The sequence below is a fragment of the Anabrus simplex genome, chromosome 12, assembly GCF_040414725.1.
Source record: "Anabrus simplex isolate iqAnaSimp1 chromosome 12, ASM4041472v1, whole genome shotgun sequence".
In the NCBI taxonomy this organism is placed as follows: domain Eukaryota; kingdom Metazoa; phylum Arthropoda; class Insecta; order Orthoptera; family Tettigoniidae; genus Anabrus; species Anabrus simplex.
The window spans coordinates 89,536,533-89,563,525 of NC_090276.1; the positions used below are offsets into that span (position 1 = coordinate 89,536,533).

General features: G+C 38.4%; 1 protein-coding gene across 3 annotated transcripts in view; it reads right to left on the reverse strand.

The window, feature by feature from the left end:
- Positions 1 to 201: 201 nt before the first annotated feature.
- Pld (Phospholipase D) overlaps positions 202 to 26,993 on the reverse strand; it is a 229,745-nt gene continuing 202,953 nt past the window's right edge. For all 3 annotated transcript variants that reach the window (XM_068229897.1, XM_067156356.2, XM_067156357.2), the window contains exon 23: positions 202 to 2,480. In XM_068229897.1, coding sequence (XP_068085998.1) covers positions 2,379 to 2,480 — 102 coding nt within the window. In that variant the 3' untranslated portion in view covers positions 202 to 2,378. The remainder of the gene's footprint in view (positions 2,481 to 26,993) is intronic.

A 26,993-nucleotide genomic window follows, 5' to 3' on the forward strand; every position in this document is an offset into this window, starting at 1 on the left:
TTGAGTTGGATCATCACCTGCGAATAAACATGGGTCCACCACTACACTCCCAAATCTAAACAAGCCAGTAAGGAGTGGCAAAGGAAGGGGGAGGCAGCACCAGTGAAAGCCAAGACTCGACTGTCAGCTGGCAAGGTTCTTGCAACCGTTTATTTCGATCGGCGAGGCATTTTGCTGATTGATTTTTTGCATGAGTGATGCACAATCAAGCGAGCTGTTGAACTAGGCGAGCATTGCATATCGCCGCAAAAGATGAGACTAACCGATTTGACAGGTCATCCTCCTCCACGACAATGCGCGGCCCCAAACTGCAGCTCTGTCTCCAAGCTACAGGAAATGCACTGGACTACACGTGATCATCCTCCTTACAGCCCGGACTTATCGCCCAGTGATTTCCAATTGTTTGGACCGCTTAAAAAAGCTCTAGGAGGGCAACGATTTGAAGATGGAGGAGAGTGTGGAAGACTTTGTGCACAACTGGCCGGTGACAAGACCCTGTTCTTTTTACGATGAGGGCATCAATAAGCTTCCCTTATGCTGGGACAAATGCATTTCCAAAGGAGGAAACTGTGTGGGAAAATTAAACTGTAATTGCCTTGTGCTTTTCACTAAATCAATTTAAATAAAAAATAAAATTCTGTTTATATTTGATCTCCCCCTCGTAGTTTGGAAAAAGGAGGTACCAAGGAAGTGTTTCTACATCCGTACTGACAAGACGCAGCGGAGAACTGGGCAGTGACAAGAAGACAGGAGAGTAGAGTTCAAGCCGGTGAAATGAAATTCTGAAGAAGCATGATGGGAAAGATGACAGATGTCACGAAAGAAACTGGATTAGAAAAGTTGAACGAACGACAGGATTGAGAAGAATAGACTAAGACATGTAAAGAGAATGAAAAGGATGATGGAAGCTAAGTACCACAGTAAGATGACAAAGACCACTACAGTGAAAGCTCTCCCCTTACAGATACTTCCAAGAAATGGACAGATTTTTATGTCCCAACTGAAATAATACAGAAATTATTACAAGATCAACTCTTACTTATGGACATGGATAGCAGTTTGAGAGTCCTTAAACTTGGTTTATCTCTTGACAGAACTGAGACACTGTACTGTGCGTTACAGGACTGTATAGAAATTTACTGTACCTGCTAGCCCTCCAGTACCGTTAGCCTGACTGATGGGTCCAACATCCAGGTAGTACGATCAATTAGACACATTTATTTTTTAAGTAAAGCAAAAGTACGTGAATGAATGTATACATAATGCATGTTACAAATTTTCAGTAAGGTTGGGCAACTTCCCTCTCAACAAAGGACACCTCCTAGATGCAAATCGTTACGTCCGTTTGATGTTCGTAAGTGAGAGTTTTCACTGTATGAGGAGAAACCTGGATAAGAACAGAATTAAAGAAGAAGAACAGTGGAATGAGAGGATAAAGTGGAAAAATACTATATAAATGTCCCAGCCCGACTGAAACTGGATAAAGTGGTTTGTTATGGCATTTACAAGATGGCAAAGAATGAGAAACTTCGAACCATTTCCTGAAAACTACAAGACCAGGTTTAAGACGATATGGATAGTTACATGAAACATTACCCAGGCTTTCAAAGAATTTTTAAAATCCTGCATCAACAAGTAAATCGCCACCACATATTCCGATGCTTAGGCGCCTCTTTGTGCATGTCTCAAATGGCTTCCATGTACATACATATGTTTACAAGTTTTTCTGTACACTGTGATCTTGTGTTTCTGCGAATTTTGAAATAATTCAGTGTTAAGGAGCAAAGAATCTGTATTAAATTTTGCTTCTGGGCCTAGTAAAAATTCTAAAGGAGGCTTTTGATTAGCACATTCTAAGCCAAGCACTTCCAAAAATGGGAAAAGTCACTGGAATTACCATATTTAAGCCCAGGGTGACTACTTTGAAGGAGGTGGTAGAAATTAGGCGTTAACGTCAAGTACAATTCTCGGAAATTCTGGGTAGTATCTCATACTGTACAATATCTTCCATTTTGTTTTATCATTTCTCTATGGACACTGCAACATTTTGTATAAATACCTTGAGCTGAATGACCGAGAGCATCTCCTTACGTATTGCACTAAAGACGCTTGTTGAAGGCACTAAGCACTGTCCAGCAGTAAATATTATAAACTATACAAACTTTTAAAAACAATATCCACTGTGTTGAGCATGATAAAATCTTTGGAGGGTAAGGAAAAACAAATGCACCTAGTACATGAATTTGAATGGGTGCTCTCTTCACAGAAGAGAATTATACCGCACATGATTTTAAAAAATGGAATATTGACAGTAAAAATGCACCGAGTATATCCTGCTGGAGCACTGAATACACACACAAATAGATCCCTCTGTCCGATCAAGTCCAGACGAAGGTGGGCAGCATGCCCTGGACGGAGCTGGCGTTGGGCGTCAACACCTCATGCTTTAGGAACTCAAGCGGAAGATTCACGAGGTGACCCTGGAGGAAAGAAAGAAAACATTAGTTGCATTCTTGGAATACATCACAGATGCATTATTTTATCTTGATAGCAGTTCACCTTCCTATACCTGCCAACTTTTAGAAATAAAAAATAGGAAGTTTTTAAAATTCTTGGATTTCATCACATAGGCTATAATATTGTGTCATGTTCTAGGTGAAAAAGAACAGGATAAAAGGCATACATACGTACAATTACAATGCGAGCTGACCATTACATTTAAATTCTTAAACTAAGAAAACATAAAAATGGTTTACAAGAAAATGTGGCTAATCATTCTCATTTATGACATATACATAAGAATAATAATATTTATATCACACTGACACATGCAACAAAATGCAAAATAGTTTCCTTTATTAGATTATAAAATCAATGGAAATTTAATTTTATAGGTACCGGTATCTGTGAACATTTGGAGGTAATTTTTGTTATGTTTTTTGGCCATAACGTGAAGAGAAAATACCGCGTCACCGACACAACTCCCTGAAATACATTCAACTCATTACAATTTTGAAGTAAAGAGTGAACACAAATGCACTGAAATAAACGAATCTACCACGTACAAAATAGATTAATATGTCTCATACATTATTAAGATAAGACTTTGACAGGGGGGGAAAGCACAGAACGGAAAAAAAAATCATGTGGCCTACAACTCCAACGAAACTACGCACAGAAAAGATGTTAACAGCGTGTGAGCCACACAATAACAAACTCATTCTTTCATCCCGATTAACCGAGTCGCTAGCCTCTCTTGCTTGTAGGACAATAATTGCTGTCCGAAATCCCCAGCTGTAAAGCACACATGCTGCTGTAGCGAGCAGGAAACACGATACACGAAGGCGACGGACAATACACTCTCGAAATAAGGCAACAAATAAATACGCTTGAAAATGAGGTTACATGTAATAACTTAATGTTATTATTTCAATGAAAATGAGGTAGTGTAAATTACACAAGCACATAAGAATTTATCCTAGGGGAAGAGTATCGAGTGTACTGGAGGTTATATTGGTAAAAAATAGGAAAAAATAAGAATAAATCGGAAGAAGAGTTAAAAAACGGAAAGCTTCCGGGTAAATCAGAAGGGTTGGCAGGTAATGTAATGTAATGTAATGTTTTATTTTACCTGGCAAGATTAAGGCCTTCAGGCCTTCTCTTCCATCTAACCAGGAACTGAAATATACATATATTGCATTGTATTACTTACAATAACTAGATCATACTACTGCAGATAGGATTTTAGAAAGGAAGTGGCTTGGCCTTAATGTACAGCCCATGCATATGACTGGTGTAACAATGGGCTAGATTTGAATCCAGCACTTCACAACTCATTCTGCCTTGCCAGCTTGTTTGGAATACCACAGATACTTGCAAAAAATGCTTCATGAACCTCTAAGGAAAATCAAGGGGCTATCAGACTATTAGAATTCGTATCGAAGTTAAACCCTGCAGAGCTCGCGCTGCGTCTCGGAGACCCAAACAAATCTGTATACATCCTTTACTCAGATCACCTCATGTTTTGGACCTCCCCTCTTTCGTACTTTCCTGAAGAAGCCTGCCCCTTGACATAGTAGCAAGCCAGCAGTCTGTCTTTCTGCAGCAGAGAGTAAAGAAGCCACTGTTTAGCGATTGGGTCTTGTGTGTTATTTATTTATTTATTTATTTAGCAGCTGCCTCTGTGGATCAGTGGTAGTGTGTCGGCCTCCAGATCCCAAGATAGCGGGTTCAAACCCGACAGAGGTAATAGGATTTTTGAAGGGCGGAAAAAAGTCCATTTGACACGCTGTGTCGTACGATGTCAGCATGTAAAAGATCTCTGGTGACACATTATTTGGTGTTTACCCGACAAAATTCATTAAATCTCAGCCATAAACGCCCAAGAGAGTTTCGGTTTACTCTGTCTGCCACCTAGTGGGCCTAGAGTAAAACGGAATGTTGAAATTGACGAGCAGACAGCCAGACGGCGTCAAATTGAAATGTCTGCACACGGTGGCTGAGGCCATACATACGATTATTATTATTATTATTATTATTATTATTATTATTATTATTATTATTATTATTATTATTATTTATTTATTTATTTAGCGTATGATGCTACAGTTGACAATCGACTATGTACAAGTTCTTAACAGGCAAAAAAATAAAAATAAAAGACTATATATACATAAAAAATATATATACAAACTCCACATTAAAAGTCTTGTGTGTTGTAACTGTAAAGACAAGTTGTTTCTTTGAATGTATGTTCTTGTAAAAGACATCGCATTATTGAATCAAATATTTAATTATTTATTTTATTAATTTACTAGCTGTAGTACCTGCCTTTGATGGGACCAATGATTTAGCACGTGCATGATGACATTTTTGTCCACCTCTCATAATATTCCCGAGATTCCGAGCCATATACGTGAGTATGCCTCTCCCTGTCAATAGCTTGTTGTGACGAACTCTCTTCCTTGGTCTGTGTAGCAATTTGCAGTGTCTTTCTTCCCTCCCCCCTTCTTTGCTGATCCTCATTTGACCTCTTCCTTCCAGTATACATGAAAGCCAAGTATCAGGTTAATATATTAAAGAATACTGACAGGTATACAAAGCCTTTAAAACTCTTTTTACAGCACAGCTCTTGGACTAAAACTTTAACTTGACTGCCACTGTTATTTCCCTTAGTTCTTACTGTATCAGGAAAAAGGTAGAGAACAAAAAATTTGCCATGAGCAATTTTTGTGTTAACACAGTCACTGGACTGCCATGCTCAGTGGTGTTATCTCCATTTTCATTGATTTCATACTTTTTTTTTACAACTTTACTTTCTTAAAATTTCTATGAAGAATATTCCTATGAACTACCAGATACATAAGTAATAATAATAATAATAATAATAATAATAACTTAAATGTTTCCACCTTTTCAATACAATATATTCACAAGATTACAAAATTATACGGTACTAGTTTCGACCCATCTAGGGGTCATCATCAGCCGTATTGGAGCAAAGATCATTTGTGGCGAAATCCTAAGACAATATTATTTTAAAGAATAACAAGTGAAATGAGATGTTATGGTAATAGTTAATAATACAAGGAATATACATAAGAGGTTTTTAACAAAGAATAAAGTATAAATGGGGTGTTGTAAAAATTATAATCATGGAAATCAGTAAGTTCTTGTATTGAAATGAAATATGGCTTAGGAAGAGGGCTTAAGGTGGGGCTGAAGGGTGCGGGAGAAAGTGTAATTGTCTTGGAAAAGTACCTTTGATTAAATTTAGGATTGAGTTTAGGTTGGCTGCATTATTGTTTCTGAGGAAAGTGATAAATAGATCGAAGAGTATGTTGGGTTTCTCTGAGATTTCATTGAGATTGTGACTGGCATTAAAGTATTGGTCTAGGTGTATGTAGTAATTTTCCATTATGTTCAGTAAAGGGCCCTTGTTTGCTAATACGAGGATGTCCATGTCTTGTTCAATATTGGTGAAATTATGGTTATAATCTTGCATGTGTTGGCCGATGGCTGAAAACTTGTTGTATTTTATTGCGTTAGTGTGCTCGTGGTATCTGATAATGAAGTTTCTCCCGGTTTGCCCGATGTAGGTTTTTTTACAGGTGGTACATTTGATCCTATAAACTCCTGATTTTAAAAAACTGCTGGTCTTGTTGATGTGTGAAGTATTGTATAAAACATTCATGTTCTTATTGTTGGTTTTGAAGGCTATTTTAACGCCTTGTTTCTTAAAGATGTTGGTTAACTTGTAGATATCATTGTAAAAAAACCTACATCGGGCAAACCGGGAGAAACTTCATTATCAGATACCACGAGCACACTAACGCAATAAAATACAACAAGTTTTCAGCCATCGGCCAACACATGCAAGATTATAACCATAATTTCACCAATATTGAACAAGACATGGACATCCTCGTATTAGCAAACAAGGGCCCTTTACTGAACATAATGGAAAATTACTACATACACCTAGACCAATACTTTAATGCCAGTCACAATCTCAATGAAATCTCAGAGAAACCCAACATACTCTTCGATCTATTTATCACTTTCCTCAGAAACAATAATGCAGCCAACCTAAACTCAATCCTAAATTTAATCAAAGGTACTTTTCCAAGACAATTACACTTTCTCCCGCACCCTTCAGCCCCACCTTAAGCCCTCTTCCTAAGCCATATTTCATTTCAATACAAGAACTTACTGATTTCCATGATTATAATTTTTACAACACCCCATTTATACTTTATTCTTTGTTAAAAACCTCTTATTATGTATATTCCTTGTATTATTAACTATTACTATAACATCTCATTTCACTTGTTATTCTTTAAAATAATATTGTCTTAGGATTTCGCCACAAATGATCTTTGCTCCAATACGGCTGATGATGACCCCTAGATGGGTCGAAACTAGTACCGTATAATTTTGTAATCTTGTGAATATATTGTATTGAAAAGGTGGAAACATTTAAGTTATTATTATTATTATTACTTATATATTGTTCAATACGGACCAAAAACATGAAATTCATAACTACCAGATACATAGTGCAACTCGCGATTTGGCTGATGATGACCTTAAAAAATAGGTCAAAACTAGTTCCAATAAATGCTTCTTCCACAATGTAACCCACATTACTTGATTTTATATTGAAAAGGTGGAAATATTTTACTATTAATTCATTTAATTGATATCCAAGGTAGACCAGTAAATGCATTTCCAAGGTACAGTAGGTTTGCTTATAATACCTGCAAGCAACCAATACCTTTACTTCAATCAGCATCATATTCTCATCATATGAAATGTTAACTGGAACTATTTTGTCCAAAGTATTCTCAAATTCTTCTGAATTATTGAGCCTTTTATGACGTCATCGAGACAAGCTATGATCACAGCTCGTAAACAAGATCTTAAATTTCGACTTTTCTCTATTTCAGGACAGGCCTATCAGGAACATGCTATATTTAATTAAAACCTATCGAAACGTATTATTTCGATCAGTCAAAGGTCCATTGGTCGACATAGCAAGTTTTCCATCATTTGGATAATACTGATGGGAAATACAAACAATTTGTTAAAAAATACTGACTTTATATTCCATTAAGTATTTTACACATTTTTGAGATGCCGAGGTGTCAGAATTTAGTCCCACAGGAGTACTTTTACGAGACAGTAACTCTAAGAACACGGGGGTGACTGATCTGAGCACCTTCAAATACCACCGGACTGAGCCAGGATTGAACCTGCCAAGTCGGGGACAGAAGGCCAGCGCCTCAACTGTCTGAGCCACACAGCCCGGCAGAAATATAAACTATTTGAAAGAGTGTTTTAAACATTCTATAGTCGTGTTTGGAGGCTCACTGTAACAGAGATACATAGTTTTTTATGCTTTAAGCCCCTCCTGGTGAAATGTTTTGGACAACTTATAGCTAAGAATATAATCAAACTTATTCTGAACTGAAATACTTTCATTAAAACCTAGCTATCCATTTTTTTGTGAAGCCGTAAGAGATACTTGAACTTGACATAGCTTCTTGGCTGCATGGTTGGTTCAGAGGGACCCGGGTTTGATTTCCAGCTGGATTAAAGATTATAACCTTAAATGGTTAATTCCCTTGGTTTGGGGACTGGGTGTTTATGCTGTCCCCAACAACTCTGCAATTCATACCACACACAACACAATCCTCCATCACAATAACACACAGGATTCCCATAAACAGCAGCTGCCCCCCCCACACTCATTGCAGGGTCTTCCTTACAAGGGCTGAACCCGGCTAGCAATAGCCACACAAAATAATATTAATAATAATAATTATTATTACAATGACATCAGTATTCCTGTCTAAATACTAGTCACAAACAGTACTAAGCTGACCTCATTATGCCAAGTTCCAGAGTTGGAATGACCTGGTCACAGACAGCGGGGAACACTGCTCTGCCGTTTTCCGTGAAGTGTGCACACTCTCATTCCTACGATCAAATAGACGAACCAGAATGCCATGTAGTAGCAGCTACCAGACAAATGACATGCTAAAAGAAGAAAGTTAACTTCCCACCACTATTCTGGCAGGCTGCGGCACGCAACAGTAATGACATCCATTGATACTGTAGGCTTTCTACTCCCTCTTATTGTTGCTACAGATTTTTCTCATTTTGATAATCATTTTCACAATTTTCCTTGTTGATGTAGGCAGATGACCACGCGAATTTCACATTAAGACTACCACGACAAAATCCACCACCATCGCCAGTTAACACGAGTGGTGGTGGTGACAATTGAGCACTATTTCCACGTTAGCAATGCTCGACACTGATATCAATCAATCAATCAATCAATCAATCAATCAATCAATCAATCAATCAATCAATCAATCAATCAATCAATCAATCAATCAATCAATCAATCAAATCAATCTTCTAAAGGCTAATGCCTTGTAGATGCAACCTCTCTTCTTTCATTGCCTGTTCGTTTCAGTTCCATGTAATTGTCACAACATAACCTCCTCTTGATGTCGTCCAAATACTTCATCCTAGGTCTTCCTCTTCCTTTCTTTCCCAGCACTTTCCCCTCAAGAATGTTAGTGATGAAAGTGTTTTATCTGATGACATGTCCAATAAATTTTAATTTCCTTTTCTATTTCCTTTAATAATCTTCTCTCTCCTTTAACTTTCCTTACGACTTCCAGGTTGGTTTTTCTTTCTGGCCAGCTTGTTCTGGTCATTTTACACCATATCCACATTTCAGCAGCTTCAAGTCGATTCCTTTCTAATTTACCCAGAGTCCAACTCTCACTTCCATACCAAAGGATTTTCTGACATCTATAGTCATGTGCATGCTGGTTAAAATGTTTTTCTTAGTCATAAATGCCTGTTTAACTCCGCCATTGTCCGGTCCCAAGTCCGGAATGAGAAAGGAGGAGGGTTTGCTGGTCTGGCACCCAGCTGTAAAATTGCCAACGCCGAGTGTTGGGCGGCGGGAAATAACCTGACTCCCTAAGGGGGCCAACGGCTTCGGGCGAATGAGCCCCTTTGGGTGGGGTGATGGTCCCCACAGTGGAGGAAATGCCACTGGAATCCATTATGCAGCGTCTGTTCTCCAGGTTAGGGGCGGCTGCACAAGGCGTCTGTACTCCAGAGGAGCGGCCTCATTATAACCTCACTGGATCACATCCAGAGTTGTAATTCGGGACCTAGTCCCACACAGGTGACACCTTGACAGTCAACCATGGAAGGTCTTTTAAGGAATACTCCACCGGCTGAACCAAGAGTTCAGAGAAGGCAGCATTCGGATACGGTGGGCTGCCACCTGAAAGATACCGTGAAGTCGGAGGCACGGAAATACCCCAGTACTACATACACGAATGAGACAAAATCAAGAATCAAACCAAAGCAGATAACATACTTCTCTACACACAACATAAACTCACTCATGCAAACCGGTAAACTAAAAGTGATCACCGACATAATGGACCAACACAAAATTCTTATCATGGGATTACAGGAAATTAGAAACACTGACCAGGATGCCTTGGAATCTCAAGGGTACAGACTTTATAAAGGTATACCCGGGAAGAGAGTGATGAAGAATGTCCCACAATTTGGAACAGGATTTTTGGTCAGCCTTAAAATAATAAACTCAGTTCAAGAATTCAGATCACAGTCTCCACGACTCTCAACGCTCACCTTAAAGGCATCTAATAAAATCTATACTATAATAAATGCCCATGCTCCCACTAATGATAAAAACAACTCCTCAAAAGACCAGGAGGAAACAGGAGAATTTTGGGACCTATTGGACCAGACCATAGATAACATCCCCAAACACCATATAAAATTATTAATAGGTGACTTCAACGCTCAACTAGGCAGAGAAAGAAAATACCGTGACATCATCGGAAAATGGCCAGCACACAAGAAAACAAATAAAAATGGAGAGAGACTAGTTGACCTGTGTAGAAACCATAATTTAATCTCAAAATCTACATGTTTTAAGAGGAAACCTCAAAAACTCAAAACATGGAAACACCCTGACTACACTAAAGGAGAATGGCAACTGGACCACGTCTGCATGGACAAATACCACCACAAAGAGATCTATAACGTCAAAGTCCTCCGAGGAATAGACACAGGTTCAGATCACTACGTAGTTAAAATTAAAATTAAACTCACTCCCCAGAGGAGACAACAAAAGCAAGCCCTTAAAACTAAAAGAAAAATAGATCCTACCCAGCTAATCAACAACAAAAATTACCAGAAAGCAACTGAAAAAATAAAAATCACAGACAAACTTGAAGACTTAGTACACAACCTTAAACAAATTGCAGAAGACCTAGCTCCAATTAAACCACGTAAAAAACACCAATGGTGGAACAGTGAATGTGATGAAACAGTGGAGAAAAGACATCAGGCATGGCTATTACATCAGTCCCAAAAGACAGAAATATCCTATCAAAAGCTAGTAAAACAGAGAAAAGAAACTACCCAAGTCTTAAGAAGAATAAAAAGACAACATCATAAGGACACCCTGCAGTTAATTGAAGAACAGTTCAGTAAAACTAAATCAAGGGACTACTACAAAACCTTCAGAAAGCAGCTCCAAAAATATGAACCCCCGACCCTACTGATGAAGGATGAAGATGGTAAGCTGGCCCATAACAATAAAGACAATGCAGAAATTCTGGCTAAACATTTCAACAAGCTTTTAAATTGTGAGGAACCTACAGAACTCCTTCATTTGGACACCAACACCCCGATAAAAACATCACCAGAAAACATCAATCCCCCCACAATAAAGGAAGTCTACCAAGCTCTGAATAAATTAAAAAACTACAAAGCGCCAGGAGAAGATCAGACCTTTGCGGAAATCTGGAAATATGCAGGAACTTCAGCAAAAGTTGCCCTCCATCAACAACTTGTCTCTATCTGGATTAAAGAAGAACTACCAGAACACTGGACAACAGCCCTCATTCATCCTCTGCACAAAAAAGGGGACAAAACCGACCCTAATAACTACAGGGGAATCTCTCTCCTAGACATAACATACAAAATATTTTCAATAATCATCCTTAATAGGATAAGTTTACAACTTGAGAAAGAACTAGGAGAATATCAAGGAGGTTTCAGACCCTGGAGGAGCTGTCCTGATCAGATCATGAGTCTTAAGTTGATAATGGACTATAACAGGAGAAGAAACAGAGATATGGTGATAACATTTGTAGATTTCAAGAAAGCTTATGATTGCATCCATAGAGAATCTCTGTTTAAAATTTTAAGACACCTTGGACTACACCCCAAATTAATAAACATGATAAAATTGACTCTCACCAATACCAAGTCAAAAGTGAAGTTTAGGGGTGAAACATCAGAGACATTTGAAATTAAAACTGGACTGCGGCAGGGAGATGGGCTCTCACCACTATTATTTAACTGTGCTCTAGAAATGGTAATGAGGGAATGGTTTAGAAAATGTCCCCCCAAAATAAAGATTGGCCGAAAAATCAAAACAAATTGCCTGGGTTTTGCTGACGATTTAGCATTACTAGCAGTGGACATAAAAGAAGCAAAAACCCAGATATCAGAACTTCAAAACATTGCAAATAAAATTGGCCTCAAAATATCATTTGAAAAAACAGAAATTATGCCCCAAAAACCAACACAGCTAAAAGAAGTCACCATAAATGGTAATAAAATCAAAATAGTAACTCAGTTTAAATATCTTGGAGAAGTAATAACACATAACTTAAATGAAAAAATCTCAATCCAAGTAAGAACAAATAGATTAGCTAAAGCACAAAAATTAACATGGGATATCTACAAAAAGAAATGTCTATCAATAAATTCAAAAATAAAACACTACAACACAGTTATAAAACCGGAAGCTACATATGCAGCAGAAACACTCTTTTACCTGAATAAACAATCAAAGACTGACAGACTTCAGAAAATTGAAAGGAGGATTGGAAGAACCTGTATCAACAAAAAATATCAGAAAGATGGACAGTGGCGGTTAATACCTAACAAAGTCGTGTACAAAGAGCTAGAACCCATTACAGATACTATGCGTAAGAGGAGACTGGGATTCTTTGGACATATCATGAGGATGCAGGACTCAAGACTTCTGAAACAACTAGTACAACACAATCTCGTCTCAAAAAATACCACAACAGGATGTAAATGGATCAGAGAAGTAAGAGAGGATCTGAAGGAAATAGGCCTTACAACAGAAGACACCAAAAATAAGATAAAATTGAATACAAAACTCAAGAATACAAACCTCCGCTTTACCCTTACACAAAACAAGCCAACAACACGCACATTTTCAACTGAGGAAAGGGCACGAAGATCGGAGCGTCTGAAGAAGTACTGGGAGGACCGCAAAGCCCGAACAATCCCTTCAAAGAGACCTGAACGACGGACTGACTAAAGTGATCCTATGTGGTCATAAAAGAAGAAGAAGAAGAAGAAGAAGAAGAAGAAATGCCTGTTTTGCCAATGCTATTGTTCTCTTTACTTCCAGGAAGCATCAATTATCCTCTGTTATTATACTACCAGGATAACAGAATTGTTTCACCTGATCAATTCTGACATCGTCAATTTTTATACTGGTTTTAATTTCTTCCATTTTTTTCCGTACTACATTACTTTCGTTTTCAGTTTGTTTAAATTTCTATAGTTTAAGAGTGTCCGAGTGGACTTCCAGCATTCTATTCATTTCTTTTTCTGAGTCTGCTATTAATATGATGTCATCTGCAAATCTGATACAATGTATCCTTTCACCATTGACTTATTTCCTTTGTCTTCTCCTTCACGATATGAATAGCTTCCTCAATGAACATACAGTATTAAATAAATACACCGATAGGGAACAACCTTGTCTAACTCCTTTCGTAATCCTGGCCTTTTCTTCTACCTGACTGATTATTATTTTTGTGCTTCGGTTCAGTTACAGTTGATTAATCATTCATCTATATTTCCAGTCCAGTCCAGTCCAGTCCAGTTCTATTTTCCCATAGTTCTAAACAGTACTTCCCAGTTCACATTGTCAAAAGCTTTTTCTAAGTCAATGAAGGTAAGATAAGTTGTTCTATTCATTTCCATCCTTCTCTCCAATAACATACGCAAGGCCAGAATTGCTTCTCTTGTTCCTCTGTCTTCTCTAAATCCATTTGGATTTGGTCTTCTCCAACATACTTATCTACTTTTCCTTTTATTCTGTTCTTTTATTCTGTGTTAATATTGACAGTGTTCAATAATTGGTGCAGTCAACTGCCCTTCCTATTTTAGGTATGGTAATGGTTCTGCATTGTGTGAAGTCTTCTGGCACGATTCCTCTTTCGTAGCATTCATTTATTACTCTGAATAATTGGTCTTTCATGTTTGTACCTAAATTTTTCAGTAATTCTTCTGGGATGTCATCAACACCGGTTGCTTTTCCTTCTTTCAGACTCTGAAGGGCATGTTCAAATTCATGTCTCATGATTGGTCCCCCTGTGGGTGGGGGCAGTAGAATAACACCCACGGTATCCCCTGCCTGTCGTAAGAGGCGACTAAAAGGGCCCCAGGGGCTCTGAACTTTGGAGCGTGGGTTGGCGACCACGGGGCCCTTAGCTGAGTCCTGGCATTGCTTCCACTTACTTGTGCCAGGCTCCTCACTTTCATCTATCCTATCTGACCTCACTTGGTCAACTCTTGTTCTTTTCCGACCCTGTCACTATTAGGTTTGCGACGGCTAGGGAGTCTTTCAATTTCACGCCCTTCGTGGCCCTTGTCTTCTTTCGGCCGATACCTTCATTTTTCGAAGTGTTGGATCCCTTCCATTTTTTCCTCTGATTAGTGTTACATAGAGGATGGTTGCCTAGTTGTACTTCCTCTTAAAACAATAATCACCACCACCACCACCACCACCACCACCACCACCACCACCACCACCACCATCTCATGATTGGAGGACCTTGCATTTCTCTTCCACACTCATTGATGTCTTCAATTAGATTATTTTAATTTTTGAATTCCTTATCATCGTACAGTTCTTCTATGTATTCTTTCCAACAAGCACATATCTTATCGTTGTCTACCAGTAATATTCCTTCTTTATTTTTTATTACTACAGATTTGTTTCTATTTTTGTACTGAAGGGCTCTCTCTCTCTCTCTCTATATATATATATAGGGAACAAGAGGGGGAGGGAGTGAACGGGTGTGAGAAAAGGGGATGAATAAAAATGAGTATATCTACAGTATATCTAAAAAACATACCATGTTTCAGACATGAAAATTGGTATTTAGAATCTCCTGTAAAAGTAAAAGAACACGCATAATATGTTTTTGGAAAACACACTTAAGGGGAAGAGAAAAGGGGGTGAATTTTTAAAATCAGCATATCTACAGTATATCTCAGAAACTTAATATGTTACAGATGTGAAAATTGGTATTTGGAATCTCCTTTAAAAATAATCACATATTTTTTGTATTTTCGGAAAAACCTCTTAAGAGGGAATAAGTACTGAAAAATGGGTTGAATTCTTTTTATGAGGATACTTATATCTCAAAAATTGAAGATGTTACAGAGGTAAAAATTGATATTTGGAATCTCCTTTACATATAAAGAAACACGCATTTTTGGGAGAGAGTCAACTTGGGGGTGGGGGTGAAAAAGAGATTTTAATTATTTTTATGAGGATACATATATCACAAAAAATGAAGATGTTACAGTCATGATAATTGGTATTTGGAAGCTTGTTTATAAATAAAGAAACACACATTATTTTTGGGGGGGATCAACTTAATGGGGGTGGGGGCTGAAAAAGGAGTTGAATTCTCCTTATGAGGATACTTATATCTCAAAAGATGAAGATGTTACAGACAAACATTTGTATTTGGAATCATCTTTCAAAGTAAAGAAACACTTATTCCTTTGTTTTTGTAAAACACATTAGGGGGTGAAAGAATTGAAAAATTAGTTGAATTCTTTGTATGAGGATACTTGCATCTCAAAAACTGAAGATGTTACAGACGTGAAAACAGGTATTTGGAATCTCCTTTACAAATAAAGGAAATGAATTTTTTTGTTTTAGTAAATGGGTACCGGTATGCACAGTATATGTCAAAAACTTAACATCTTACAGACGTGAAACTTGGTATTTGGAAAGTCCTTTAAAAATACAGGAACATGTTTCTTTATCAGAAGAGGAACTTAACAGGAGTGAAGAGAAGTGAAAATGAGTTGAATAATTTTTCATGAGGATACCTATATCCCCAAAACTAAGATGTTACAGACGTGAATATTGGTATTTGGAATCTCCTTTAAAAATAAAGAAACATTTTCTTACAGTTTTTCTTTTTTTCGACTTCAGAGAAGACTGTTTGTCACATGTACAGTTCTATGTCACATGGTCATCTTTTCCCCAAACGGCAATACAACAAACGTGGTTTACAAGAAGTTTCTGGGGTAAATGAAACTCAATTTTTCGGTGAGTTTTATACTTTAGGGATTTTCAGATGTCTTAGTACAGTACCGAGGAACGATTACTTTATCAAATTACGAAATCCATGCGAGCGAAGCTGCGGGTAACTGCTAGTTTTCTTATAAACTTGATCCTGTTTTCCCATTTTTATATTATCTTCTATCTCTTCAGCAATGCTTTTGGTCCATTTCTCTTTTTCTTCTCTGCATTTGGTTGTGATCTGATTTCTAATCCTTTTGTAGTCATCTACAGGTACATTGTTTTCCGTCCTGAGCTTATTCCTTCCTTGAATTAGGTTTAGTATTTCTTCTGTCTTTCAAGGTTTTCTGGGCTCCAATTTCCTTTGTAGCTTCAATTATCCTCATCTTGATGTTGTTCCACTGCATTGGCTCATCACTTCCATTATCTACTTTATTGGTGCGTTCTTCAAAAGCCACTTTTGTTGCTGCTTCTTTCAGTCCTACTACTCTCCACTTCTTTTTGATAGATCTTTAGGTTCTTTTAAATCTAATGTTGCACTTGGCTAACACAAGCGTATGGTCACTATCTATACCAGGATCTGGCATGATTTTATCTGATTTCTGTATCTTTGCTTCATCAGTATATAATCTAACTGAAATCGTCTCTTGTCTGGCGCCTCTCATGTGTACCTTCTTCTAAGAGGACCTTCAAATAATGTGTCTGTAATAACTATATCATTTTGACTGCAGAAATCTACCATTTGTTTTCCCCAGAACAAAATTTCCTACCGTCTTATTGCCTGTATGGGATCTCACTACTGCATTAAAATCACCCATTATTGCAACATTATCTTTTTCTTTAGTTAATTTTAATAGTTCTTCAACATCTTGATACATAGTCTCCACTTCTTCCAAGTCATGAGCCAATGTTGGGAAATATGTCTGAATCATTACCAAGTCCACATGTGCACTATTAATTTTCACCATTATTAACCGGTCGCTGACATGGAAGGTACTGCAAACATTATTTGACCATTTTCCTCTTATTATAAGTGCCACTCCATGCTTTCCTCTTTTCTCTCCACCACTATAAATTACTCTAAACTCATCACCGTAGAAGTCTCCATTTCCTTCCCATCTTGTCTCGCATATACCTAATATACCTATCTCATTCTTCCTCATCTGGTCTTTCATTTCATCCAGTTTTCCCACTTTCAGTAGCATTCGTACATTCCATGTTCCCATCTTCATGGCGGTTTTAGAGGGATTTTGCTTGCTAATGACCTGAGAAGCCCTCTTACCTCTCCTGCCAGATCTTGGGTTCTGAAATCCATGATCAGTAGTTAACGTTTCCTCATTAATGCCAGCTTCCATGGTTGCATTTTACTTGGGATATCCTTAGGATTTTTAATGGAATGGTTTCCAGTTGCCTTCTCCATTTTATGCCGTTGACCAATATGCATTAGGGTTGGGCACTATGTCCCTGTTTCGGCACACTGTGTCGGTGCACAGTTATGTTCCGCTGTTCCAGAACACCGAGTGTCAATTGTTCTGAAACATTCTCAAGCGAGCCGGAGACACTGACTCGCTGTCCTGTCAGAAGCGCCACTATGCACTGCCCTTTGCCTACTAGCTGAACTGTGCAGCGGGCGCACAGGACGCAGGACTGTAACTGCGCAATGTAGAGAGAACTTCGAGAGGCAACATTACATGCTCCGCGCCAGTGGGAACTGGGAATGTGCCTGTACGGAACGTGCTGTGTGGAGTGTGCCTGTGTGTAGTTATGGCCATGGTCCAGCATGAAGCTGCAGGGAACGTGAACGAACAGTCGGAACACTGAAATTCACGCCCAATAATCACGTTTAAAGGCTGCTTTTAGGTTAAGATTTTTCCGGTCAATATAAAATACACATAACACGGTTACAAGTTGGTTCAAAATAACTAGTGGGCTGAGACAGGGAACTGTTCTATCACCAATCCTGTTTACAATAGTAATGGATGACATCATGAGAACAGCAAAAGCAGCATATGGAGGAAGAGAAATAAACATGATGTTATTTGCAGATGATATTGTGATTTGGGGAGAAGACGACAGGAAGGTTCAAGAACAGTTGAATGTGGTGAATGGGAAGATTGAAGAATGTGGATTGAAAATAAGTGCAGAAAAGAGCAAAACTCTTGTTATGGCTAGAGGGGAGAAAGAAGGGAAAGGTCAGATTAGATTTGCAGACAAGCCCCTGGAAGTAGTGGAAACGTTTAAATACCTGGGGAGTGAATTACTGGAGAATGCTTGACTGGATGCTAAGCCCCTGGAAGTAGTGGAAACGTTTAAATACCTGGGGAGTGAATTAATGGAGAATGCTTGACTGGATGCTGAGATTAGTAAAAGGATTCAAGCTGGAAGTTGTTTCTATCATAGTGTAAGAAACATGTTATGGGACAAAGATGTGCCAACGGAAGCAAAGGATACTATGTACAAGATGTATTATGTACCCATAACAACTTACGGAGCAGAAACTTGGACAATGACAAAGAGGGATGAGAGTCGAATACAGGCGGCCGAAATGAAGTTCTTGAGGAGTATGGTACAGAAGAGTAGAAGAGACAAAATAAGGAATGAGAAAATCCGGGAAGAAATTGGAGTGGAAAAAATGAATGATAGAATAGAGAAGAGCCGACTAAGATGGTTTGGGCACATAAAGCGAATGAGCGACGAAAGAATGCCAAAAAAGGTGATGGAAATGCAAATCCAAGGAAGGAGAGGCCGTGGACGACCACGATTGAGATGGAAGGATACCATCCAACGCAGCATTATAGAAAGAAACCTGGACTGGGACACAGTGTTGGAGGAGGAGTGGTGGAAAGACCGAAGAAAGTGGAGAGGAACCATATTTGCCCCTACCCGGCTACAGCTGGATAAAGGGAAATGATGATGATGATGATGATGATGATGATGACGACGACGGTTACAATGACACTGCAGGTGTTTAAAAGTAACCAATTCAAGAATATTTTCACCAGTTGAATGTATTGGCCTGTATTGTGGGTAATTAGTGAGTAATTAATATCTCAAAAATTTCCCTGAACACTTTCTCGGGGATTGACGTAAAAAATTAGTTTGGACTTTAAGGAAACTTTTAAGCCCAAGAAAAATGTGGGTCATCGCTTTGGAATTAAAGATATAACTGGATGAAAAAATGTTGACACTCCAGCACAGGGCAGCACACAGCCGGTATCGACAGGCAGACACAGCCAAGGCCAACTAATCTATCTAGTGCGGCCTTGGCACAGCACGTTCGGTTCAGGCACATACCAGCTGAAGCGGAGCATGTCCTGTTGCCTCTCGAAGTTCTCTCTAGGATGCAGTTACAGTCCTGTGTCCCGTATCCCGGCACTCTGTATCGAAACACTCCGCCTCAAGCTCCTAATGTTGCGGAACAAGTGCATGTTCCCGTCTGCCCAACCCTAATGTGCATAGGTTCATCTGCCTTTAGGGACAATTTCTCACCCCAAGGACAAGAAAGTGCCCTGACCTCAATTTGTTCATCCATCCTCGGAGGAGGCTGTTGACGATATTGAGGGGGGGCCACTTATACTGGCGGCCACTTTAGTGACTTTAGTCACCTTTTATGACAGGCAGAGGTTATCCGAAAATGAACTGTAGAGTAGACAAGATCAATAAAATATTCTACAGTATTTATTTTTGATTAGTAGTATCACTTTATGAAAGATGACAATTTAAATTCCTTTAAGTTATATTTAATACTGATTCAAGAGATGGAGCTGTATATTTTGGGGATTTATCAGGGATCTGAAAAGCAGTAGATTTCTCCAGCAGTCCTCAGGATTATCTTAAATGCAACGCTCTATTACGTGACATAAATCTTCGGTGATGAAATACTTAGCACCCTTGGGAATACGACGTAACATAATATATTATTCTTACACAAAGCCAGTTCCTCATAAAAATAATTCCGTGATGTCATTATCGTACCATCTCCTTTAATAGGCTTATCGGGATAATTTTGGGACCAATGAATACGAAGACCTCTCTTACCTTTAACACATTTATCGCAGAGAGGACAGTTTTATTAACTCAGCGCCAAGTATGGAAAAAGTTTGCGAATTTATTAGTAATTTGCACAATGGACACATCCATGAGTCAGCAGTGCTAGTAAGAACCTGAACTTCCACATCAGAGATGCCAGCACAAATTCCATGAATCCTTGAATGACGTATCTCACAGAGATGTAACACATTGGATCTAGCGTCACCTGGCTACCGTTCCTTAGTTGGTGTAACGCACACCTAGGTGGTATTAACTAACACAGTATACCTTTCGAAAAGGTCAAGGAGAAATTTTACAATCAACAACAAACAAGAAACTATAACAAGATGTCTGTCGTCTTGTTCTCAGCAAAACTTAAGAATTTAGTGGAAACATTGTCATTAAAAAAACTCAGCCACGGAAGAAAACATGATCACACATGTAAAACACACTAACAAACCTCACAATCAGTCGGTGAACCCCAAAAGAAGCACAATTTGGTTGTTTTCAATACAGAGATTGCTCGACTGAAATCGATAGTCAAATCCACAGCCTCCTGCAGAGAAGTGATCAAGCAACAAAAATCTAAATTCGAGAATATCTGTTACACAAACTTATGTCACAACATGTTTAATTTGAGCACATGTAGGACAAACAGGATGCAGTTTCAAAATTAGATATACAGAACACGTTAACGCGATAAAATACAATAAATTTTCAGCAATAGGGCAACACATGCAGGACGAAAAACATCTTTTCACTATGTTAGACCAAGATATTGAAATTATCAGTACCCTAAACAAAGGCCCTCTTCTTGATATCACTGACAATTGTTCAATACACCTTGATCAATTTTTTAATCCTAACCAAAACCTTAATGACTTGTCTGAAAAACGAACATCCTTTTCGACTTCCTTATCTTAGTTTTCAAAAGCTTCACGTTGACAAGTAGGCGGTCAGTCTTCCATGTTATACACAACACCTTCTCGTGCTACTTTCCCCTACCACAACACCCCGCTGATACACTTTAGACAACTCCCTTTACTCTCTTCCCCGCCACATCACCTCCTATCCCCTACCTGTGCTCAATTTCTGTTCTTACTTCCTCTTATACTTCATGGCAAACTAAACAAGGTGAGCCTCATAGTATTACTTATCATACCATTTTTTCCCTGTTTTTATTTTTTATTTCTAACTTTTTCTATAGATCTCATAAATCCATATCAATAGTGATAAGTTCATATCCTACAATATACTCTATGTATGTACAGTCCGTCAGCGATTCCGCTGGTGGCATCCTCAACAGCTCTACCATCAGCTGTCATAGATGGCCTAGGCATCACTGAAGAGGCGTACTAGGGAAATGAGGAGTGAGGTAGTTTCCTCTTGCTTTCCTCACCGAGCCAGAGTTGCAATTGCACATCAGTCTACCAAGCCCACTGAAATGCATACACCAACTGACCCTATGAGCAACATTTTCACACCATTCATAGCATGGACTGGCTGCAGAAGGATTGGCATTACTAGAATATACTCTAGGAGTATTTATATATATATCACTATCCACCTTCAGAAGTACCAAAATCAAAATCATGTTATTCATTACCTATCAACAAGTGTATTCCTTGCCTAGCAACAATTGTAAATTATGCTGCATCCTTCAAGATCCTTTTTAATCTCAAGATCTAATATATTGACTTCAAAGCTTGCATCAAGAGTGCTCAAGAATGTCACCTGCTTATGATCTCTACAAAAAATTATCTTCATGGAAAAGTGTTACATTTCACTTGTATCCTTCAGTTCTTCTAACACTCACAGCAAGAGTGTAAAAACTACATGAACTTCAATTGTTCACTTCTTCATGAAAGTGTTATATGTGTTACAGTTATCCTTTAATGTGTATTTTTGTGTGTTGATAACTGTATACTTCTTGCCATGCTTTTTTCTATCGGCTGATGATGACATAAATATATGTCAAAACTGGTCCCAAACCAAATTAAACATGTTGCGACATAAGTTTGTGCAACGGTTTATCATTGTATTAAATAGGTCGAAGCTTTCTCTTTTTAACATTGTGATTCTCAGTTCAATATGGACCAATATCTGTACGATAGAAGTGTAAAAGACATAAATTATTGAAATTGTATTCTCTGTAACCTCTATTATGCAGTATTCATTGACAGGACCACTAAAGAAAACCATCTTCAGGGCTGTTGATAGTGGGGTTTGAACCCACTACGCAAGCTCACAACTGCGCACCCGTAACTGCACGGCCAACTCGCTTGGTAACTAAATTTTAAGTCTTCCCCTGAACTACCATTTCACTTAGCATGAAGAAAATTATTTATAGCCTAAAGCGTAGTGCATACCTGCCAACTTTACAAAACCAAAAATCAGGAGATTTTGATACGAAAATCAGGAGAAATAAGGAGATACAATTGGTCAAAAGTGCTTATTCTACATGTCTTGCACAATACAGTACTATGATATATTTATAACACTTATCGTCTCAAAACCCGACTGTTGTTATAACAAGGCTACAAGGCTAAAAATTACACATCTCTATTACCTCACAGGAAGTATGTGAGTGAGATGATCGGTCTCTGATAAGCCTTCCGAAAATAGTATCAACTCATGCTCCACACGTGCAAATCGGTCAAGCACTTAAATGACATTACTTAGCAAATGCATAGATTAATATATTGCAGCAAGTGCCCGTGTATTTATGCATAGCACAATGCTATTTGTATCAAATAACTAGGTGTTGTACCCATGCTTTGCTACGGAATTCTCAGAAAGAACGTCCTTATAGTTTTCCCAACTGAAGTCAACATAGGTCATTACAATGATGTCAGTACGAATGTCACGATTAAAAGTAAAGCTGTCATATATTTCGATAAAATGAAAACAACACTTTTCTCACTTTTAAAGAAAAGTACTACAGTGTCGATCTAACAGTTCAAAGTTCCAGAGTTAGAATGACCAGGCTGCAGACAGCCGTGAACACTGTGCCATTATTCTTGCTGTTTAAAGGGACCTAACATCTAGGTCATCGGCCACTAATGGTACAAAATGAGACGAAATGTAATGACAATTTAAAAGTCCAAAATCATCCAATGACCAGAATTCAGAATGTGATGATGAAGAATGAGTGGATGGATGGATATAAATTTAAAACTATCAGTGGATCCGACCCGCAATGCCCCACATTCCCAGAAACTAGCGCTAATCAATAGTATTACTGACCAAGGGACTGCTTCTAGAGCACAATCCTGAATCGATGATGGCTGTAGTCTGAAGGGGTCCAGAATCCAGGTCACTGGCCGCTCATAATGGTACTTATCGCTAGGAAAGTAGAATCATGGCATTTGTCATGTTGCGATACTTATCAAAAGTAGCGCAGACTCGCGGTATTCCACACGTTATGGTACTACTCACACGTAATATAATGCGCACATGTAACACAGACCTATGGTGTTTCTCACATTGTGGCGCCATTCACAGGTAACGCAAATCTATGGTGTTCCTCACATAATGGGTACTAATCTTAGGCAAGGCAGACCCATGGTGTTGCTCATAGAGTGGTACTAATCACAGGTACTGTAAAACTCACCCTGATTCACACACTGTCGTTACTAATCACAAATCTGTTGTGTACCTAACATAGTGGTACTACGCGCAAGTAAAAGCGACCCATGGTGTTCTCTGCTTGGTGGTACTAATTATAAGAAGTATCATGGATCTAATTCAAACATCCCTAGGTCGCTCCTTTTAGTCACCTATTACGACAGGTAGGGCATACCGTGGGTGTATTGTTCCCCTGCGTCCCCACCCGCAGGGGGTGGGGGTGTGTGTTTGGTCCGCGAGAGCTATTTTATTTAGCTAAAGTGCGCCGGCAAGCCGGTTAGAACCCCCTATCCGCCACCTGGAATGCGCCACGTGGGAGTATTACCTTTCCCTCTGCTAAGCCAGCGTAATAGGTTCATGGTTATTCCATTTAAGTGTGCACACTGCTCATTCCAATCACTGCCTCAGAGTAGGGATTGAATAGCTGGAATACGATGATGATTCAGTGTGTTACGTACCAGTAGTATCAAAACATTTATGAACCGAAGGAATGGCATGCTAAAGAAGAGAGAGATCTAACTCCCCAGCTACTTCCCGCCAATATTCAGGCAGGCTGTTGTACTAGGTACGCAGCAGAAATCCCATCTATCGGAGATAAATGGCAGCAAAATACACAAAGCACATCACAACAATGGTCAATGTAATGTTATTGTTGATCAATTTTATGAGCTGTCTATACTGCAGGCCTTCACATTTAGTTTTCTTCCGACTGTGTGATATTAGAGCATATAAGGTAAAGAGAATCTCCCTCTCTTTTATGACTCAATCTTGTGTTGTTATTCAAGCGATCATTCCTTCATGACTTTTTTCTCATTCTTATAATCATTTTCATAATATTATTATAGTCGGTATGGTAAAACTGAATACGACATAATCAGAAACTGTACTCTGTAATTAAAATTAAATTCTGGCACCTTCCCCTAAACTACCATTTCGAACAGGGTGAATAAAATTAGCGTAGACTGTAGTTCCTTATTCCTCGACTTTACATACTGACTTTCGTTAAATTCTGTTCACCCATTTTCTCGTACCTCAGCACTGATATGGACCTGGCAACAAAAATCCTTGTTACTATTAAGCAATTTCCTCAATTGTGCCAAAAGCTGAAAGGCTAAAAGTGCCCGGAAAGGTTTCAAATTGTAAGTCTTGGATAGCTCTATCAAACTAACTCTATTATCATAGCCGGTATGGTAAAAATCTTTAAGACATAAATGATAGGAAATTTAATAATATATAACTTTAATTATGTAGTATTTATCGATAGGGTCAATAATAACAAATATGTAAGAATTAAATGTCATGCTTTCCCCTAAACTACCATTTCACTCAGTGTGAACACAATTATTTGTGGCCTAGATTGTAGCGACTTATTTCCCAACTTTATATACCGATTTTCGTTCAATTCTCTTCAGCCGTTTTCTCGTGATGTGCGTACGTACGTACATACATACATACATACATACATACATAGTGTACGTACAGGCATTACAGAAAATTAAAACGTGCATTTCTCCTTGTTACTACGGTACGACAGTACAGAAATATCATTCTTTATAAATTCTGAGCAATGTACAGACACTTTTTTATTTATACTGATATAAATTAAAATTAGTCAGAATTGTCTCCAAATGGCTCCTAAAATCTCTAGAAAAGTCACTAGTCTTTATCACTGAAATTCTGTCACTAAATTGCTAAAAAAAAGACTGCATATCTAGCTACTAGTCTCTAGAATTGACTAGACTGATGTGAACGAACACGAACATAGCACGCGAGAACAAGATATAATAATAGATATTGACGATTGATATATGCGTCGCGATATACAGGTTTCAATAAACATCGCACATTCGCGCACATTTCTCGCATTAATAAACGTAGATATTTCGTTTGAAAGCGGCCAATGAGCGAAGGACTTCCGGCCACTGGCGTAAAAAAGCTGAAATGGCGGGTTTGAAAACAAATGTTTGAAGTTCACCAAAAAATAAGCTAAAATCGGGAGAAATAATAGAATAATCGGGAGGCGGGAAAAACTATAGAAAATCGGGAAAGTTGGCAGGTATGGTAGTGCCTTATTCCCCGACTTTGCATATCGATTTGCATTATATTCTGTTCAGCCATTTCCTTGTGATGCGTGGACAGACGGACAGACAGACAGACAGACAGACAGACAGACAGACAGACAGACAGACAATTAAGAATTGCATTTCCCTGTTACTGTGCAAACGACCGATACAAAAATGCCATTTTTTAAAATTCTGAGCAACGTACAGATGAAACTTTTATTTTATGTACACAGATTTAGGCACGACTTCCCTCACCGATGAAGGCACCTTTTCTTTGAAAATTCCATGCACAGATCACTTCATCTACTTTAAAAGAGCAGCCTGGAAAAGGAAAACTTGGAAGAATTGAAGAATGAAATGAAAAGAGACAGAAAAATCTAGTATTTCTGCAGAAAGTGTTGAAACTGATTTTTTTCTTCTGTAAGTCGCACTGACTCAGTGGGATATTATGGCATGATGGGATATGGAAAGGCAAGGAGTGGGAATGAAACCATCCAAAACAATATTCGGGCCACCGATACTGGGATTGAAATCCACTATCTCCTGAACAGAAGGTTACATAGCCAACTCCTGCAGTCAAAAGTTATAAAAATTCCTGTGCTTGGAGCATACACCAGCTCTGTGTCCAGAATGATGGATGAATGTCGAGCACATCATTGATCATATGTGACGTAGACCGACGTTTCTATGCGTTAAGTGAAGTCCAACATCACATTTTGCTACAAAAGGACCTAGTCATTCAAATTATGCATTCATTATAATTATTATGCTGATAATTTTGATAATAAAAAGTATGCACACTATACCGCAAGGCTTGGACAGTTCCTACCAAGAAATCGACAAACCAAAAGGTTGATTAAAGTGATCCAATGTGGTCTCAAAAGAAGAAGAAGAAGAAGAAGAAGAAGTAGAAGAAGAAGAAGAAGAAGAAGAAGAAGAAGAAGAAGAAGAAGAAACATACTGTTGATTTTTCTTTTTTAAATGTTGAAAACATTTCTTAGCAGACAAAGTAGGGGTCTCCATACTACGAAAAACTTAAAATTAAGCAATTTTCTCAATTGTGCCAAAAGCTGAAGGGCTAAAAGTGCCCAGAAAGGTTTCAAATTGTAAGTCTTGGATAGCTCTATCAAACTGAAAAAAATTTGAAAACCTGTTCCGGCCTGAATGCAGTTCCAGAAAAACAGCCTAACATTGCTTGTTTCTTTACTCTTTTTCTTTTTTATTCAATCCTAACCTACTTACGAGTAACTTATTTACATAATTCTTTCTGAAATGTGTTCCTTGGTTCATTACCCTCCGGCGTTCTTTATTTTTTGAAAACT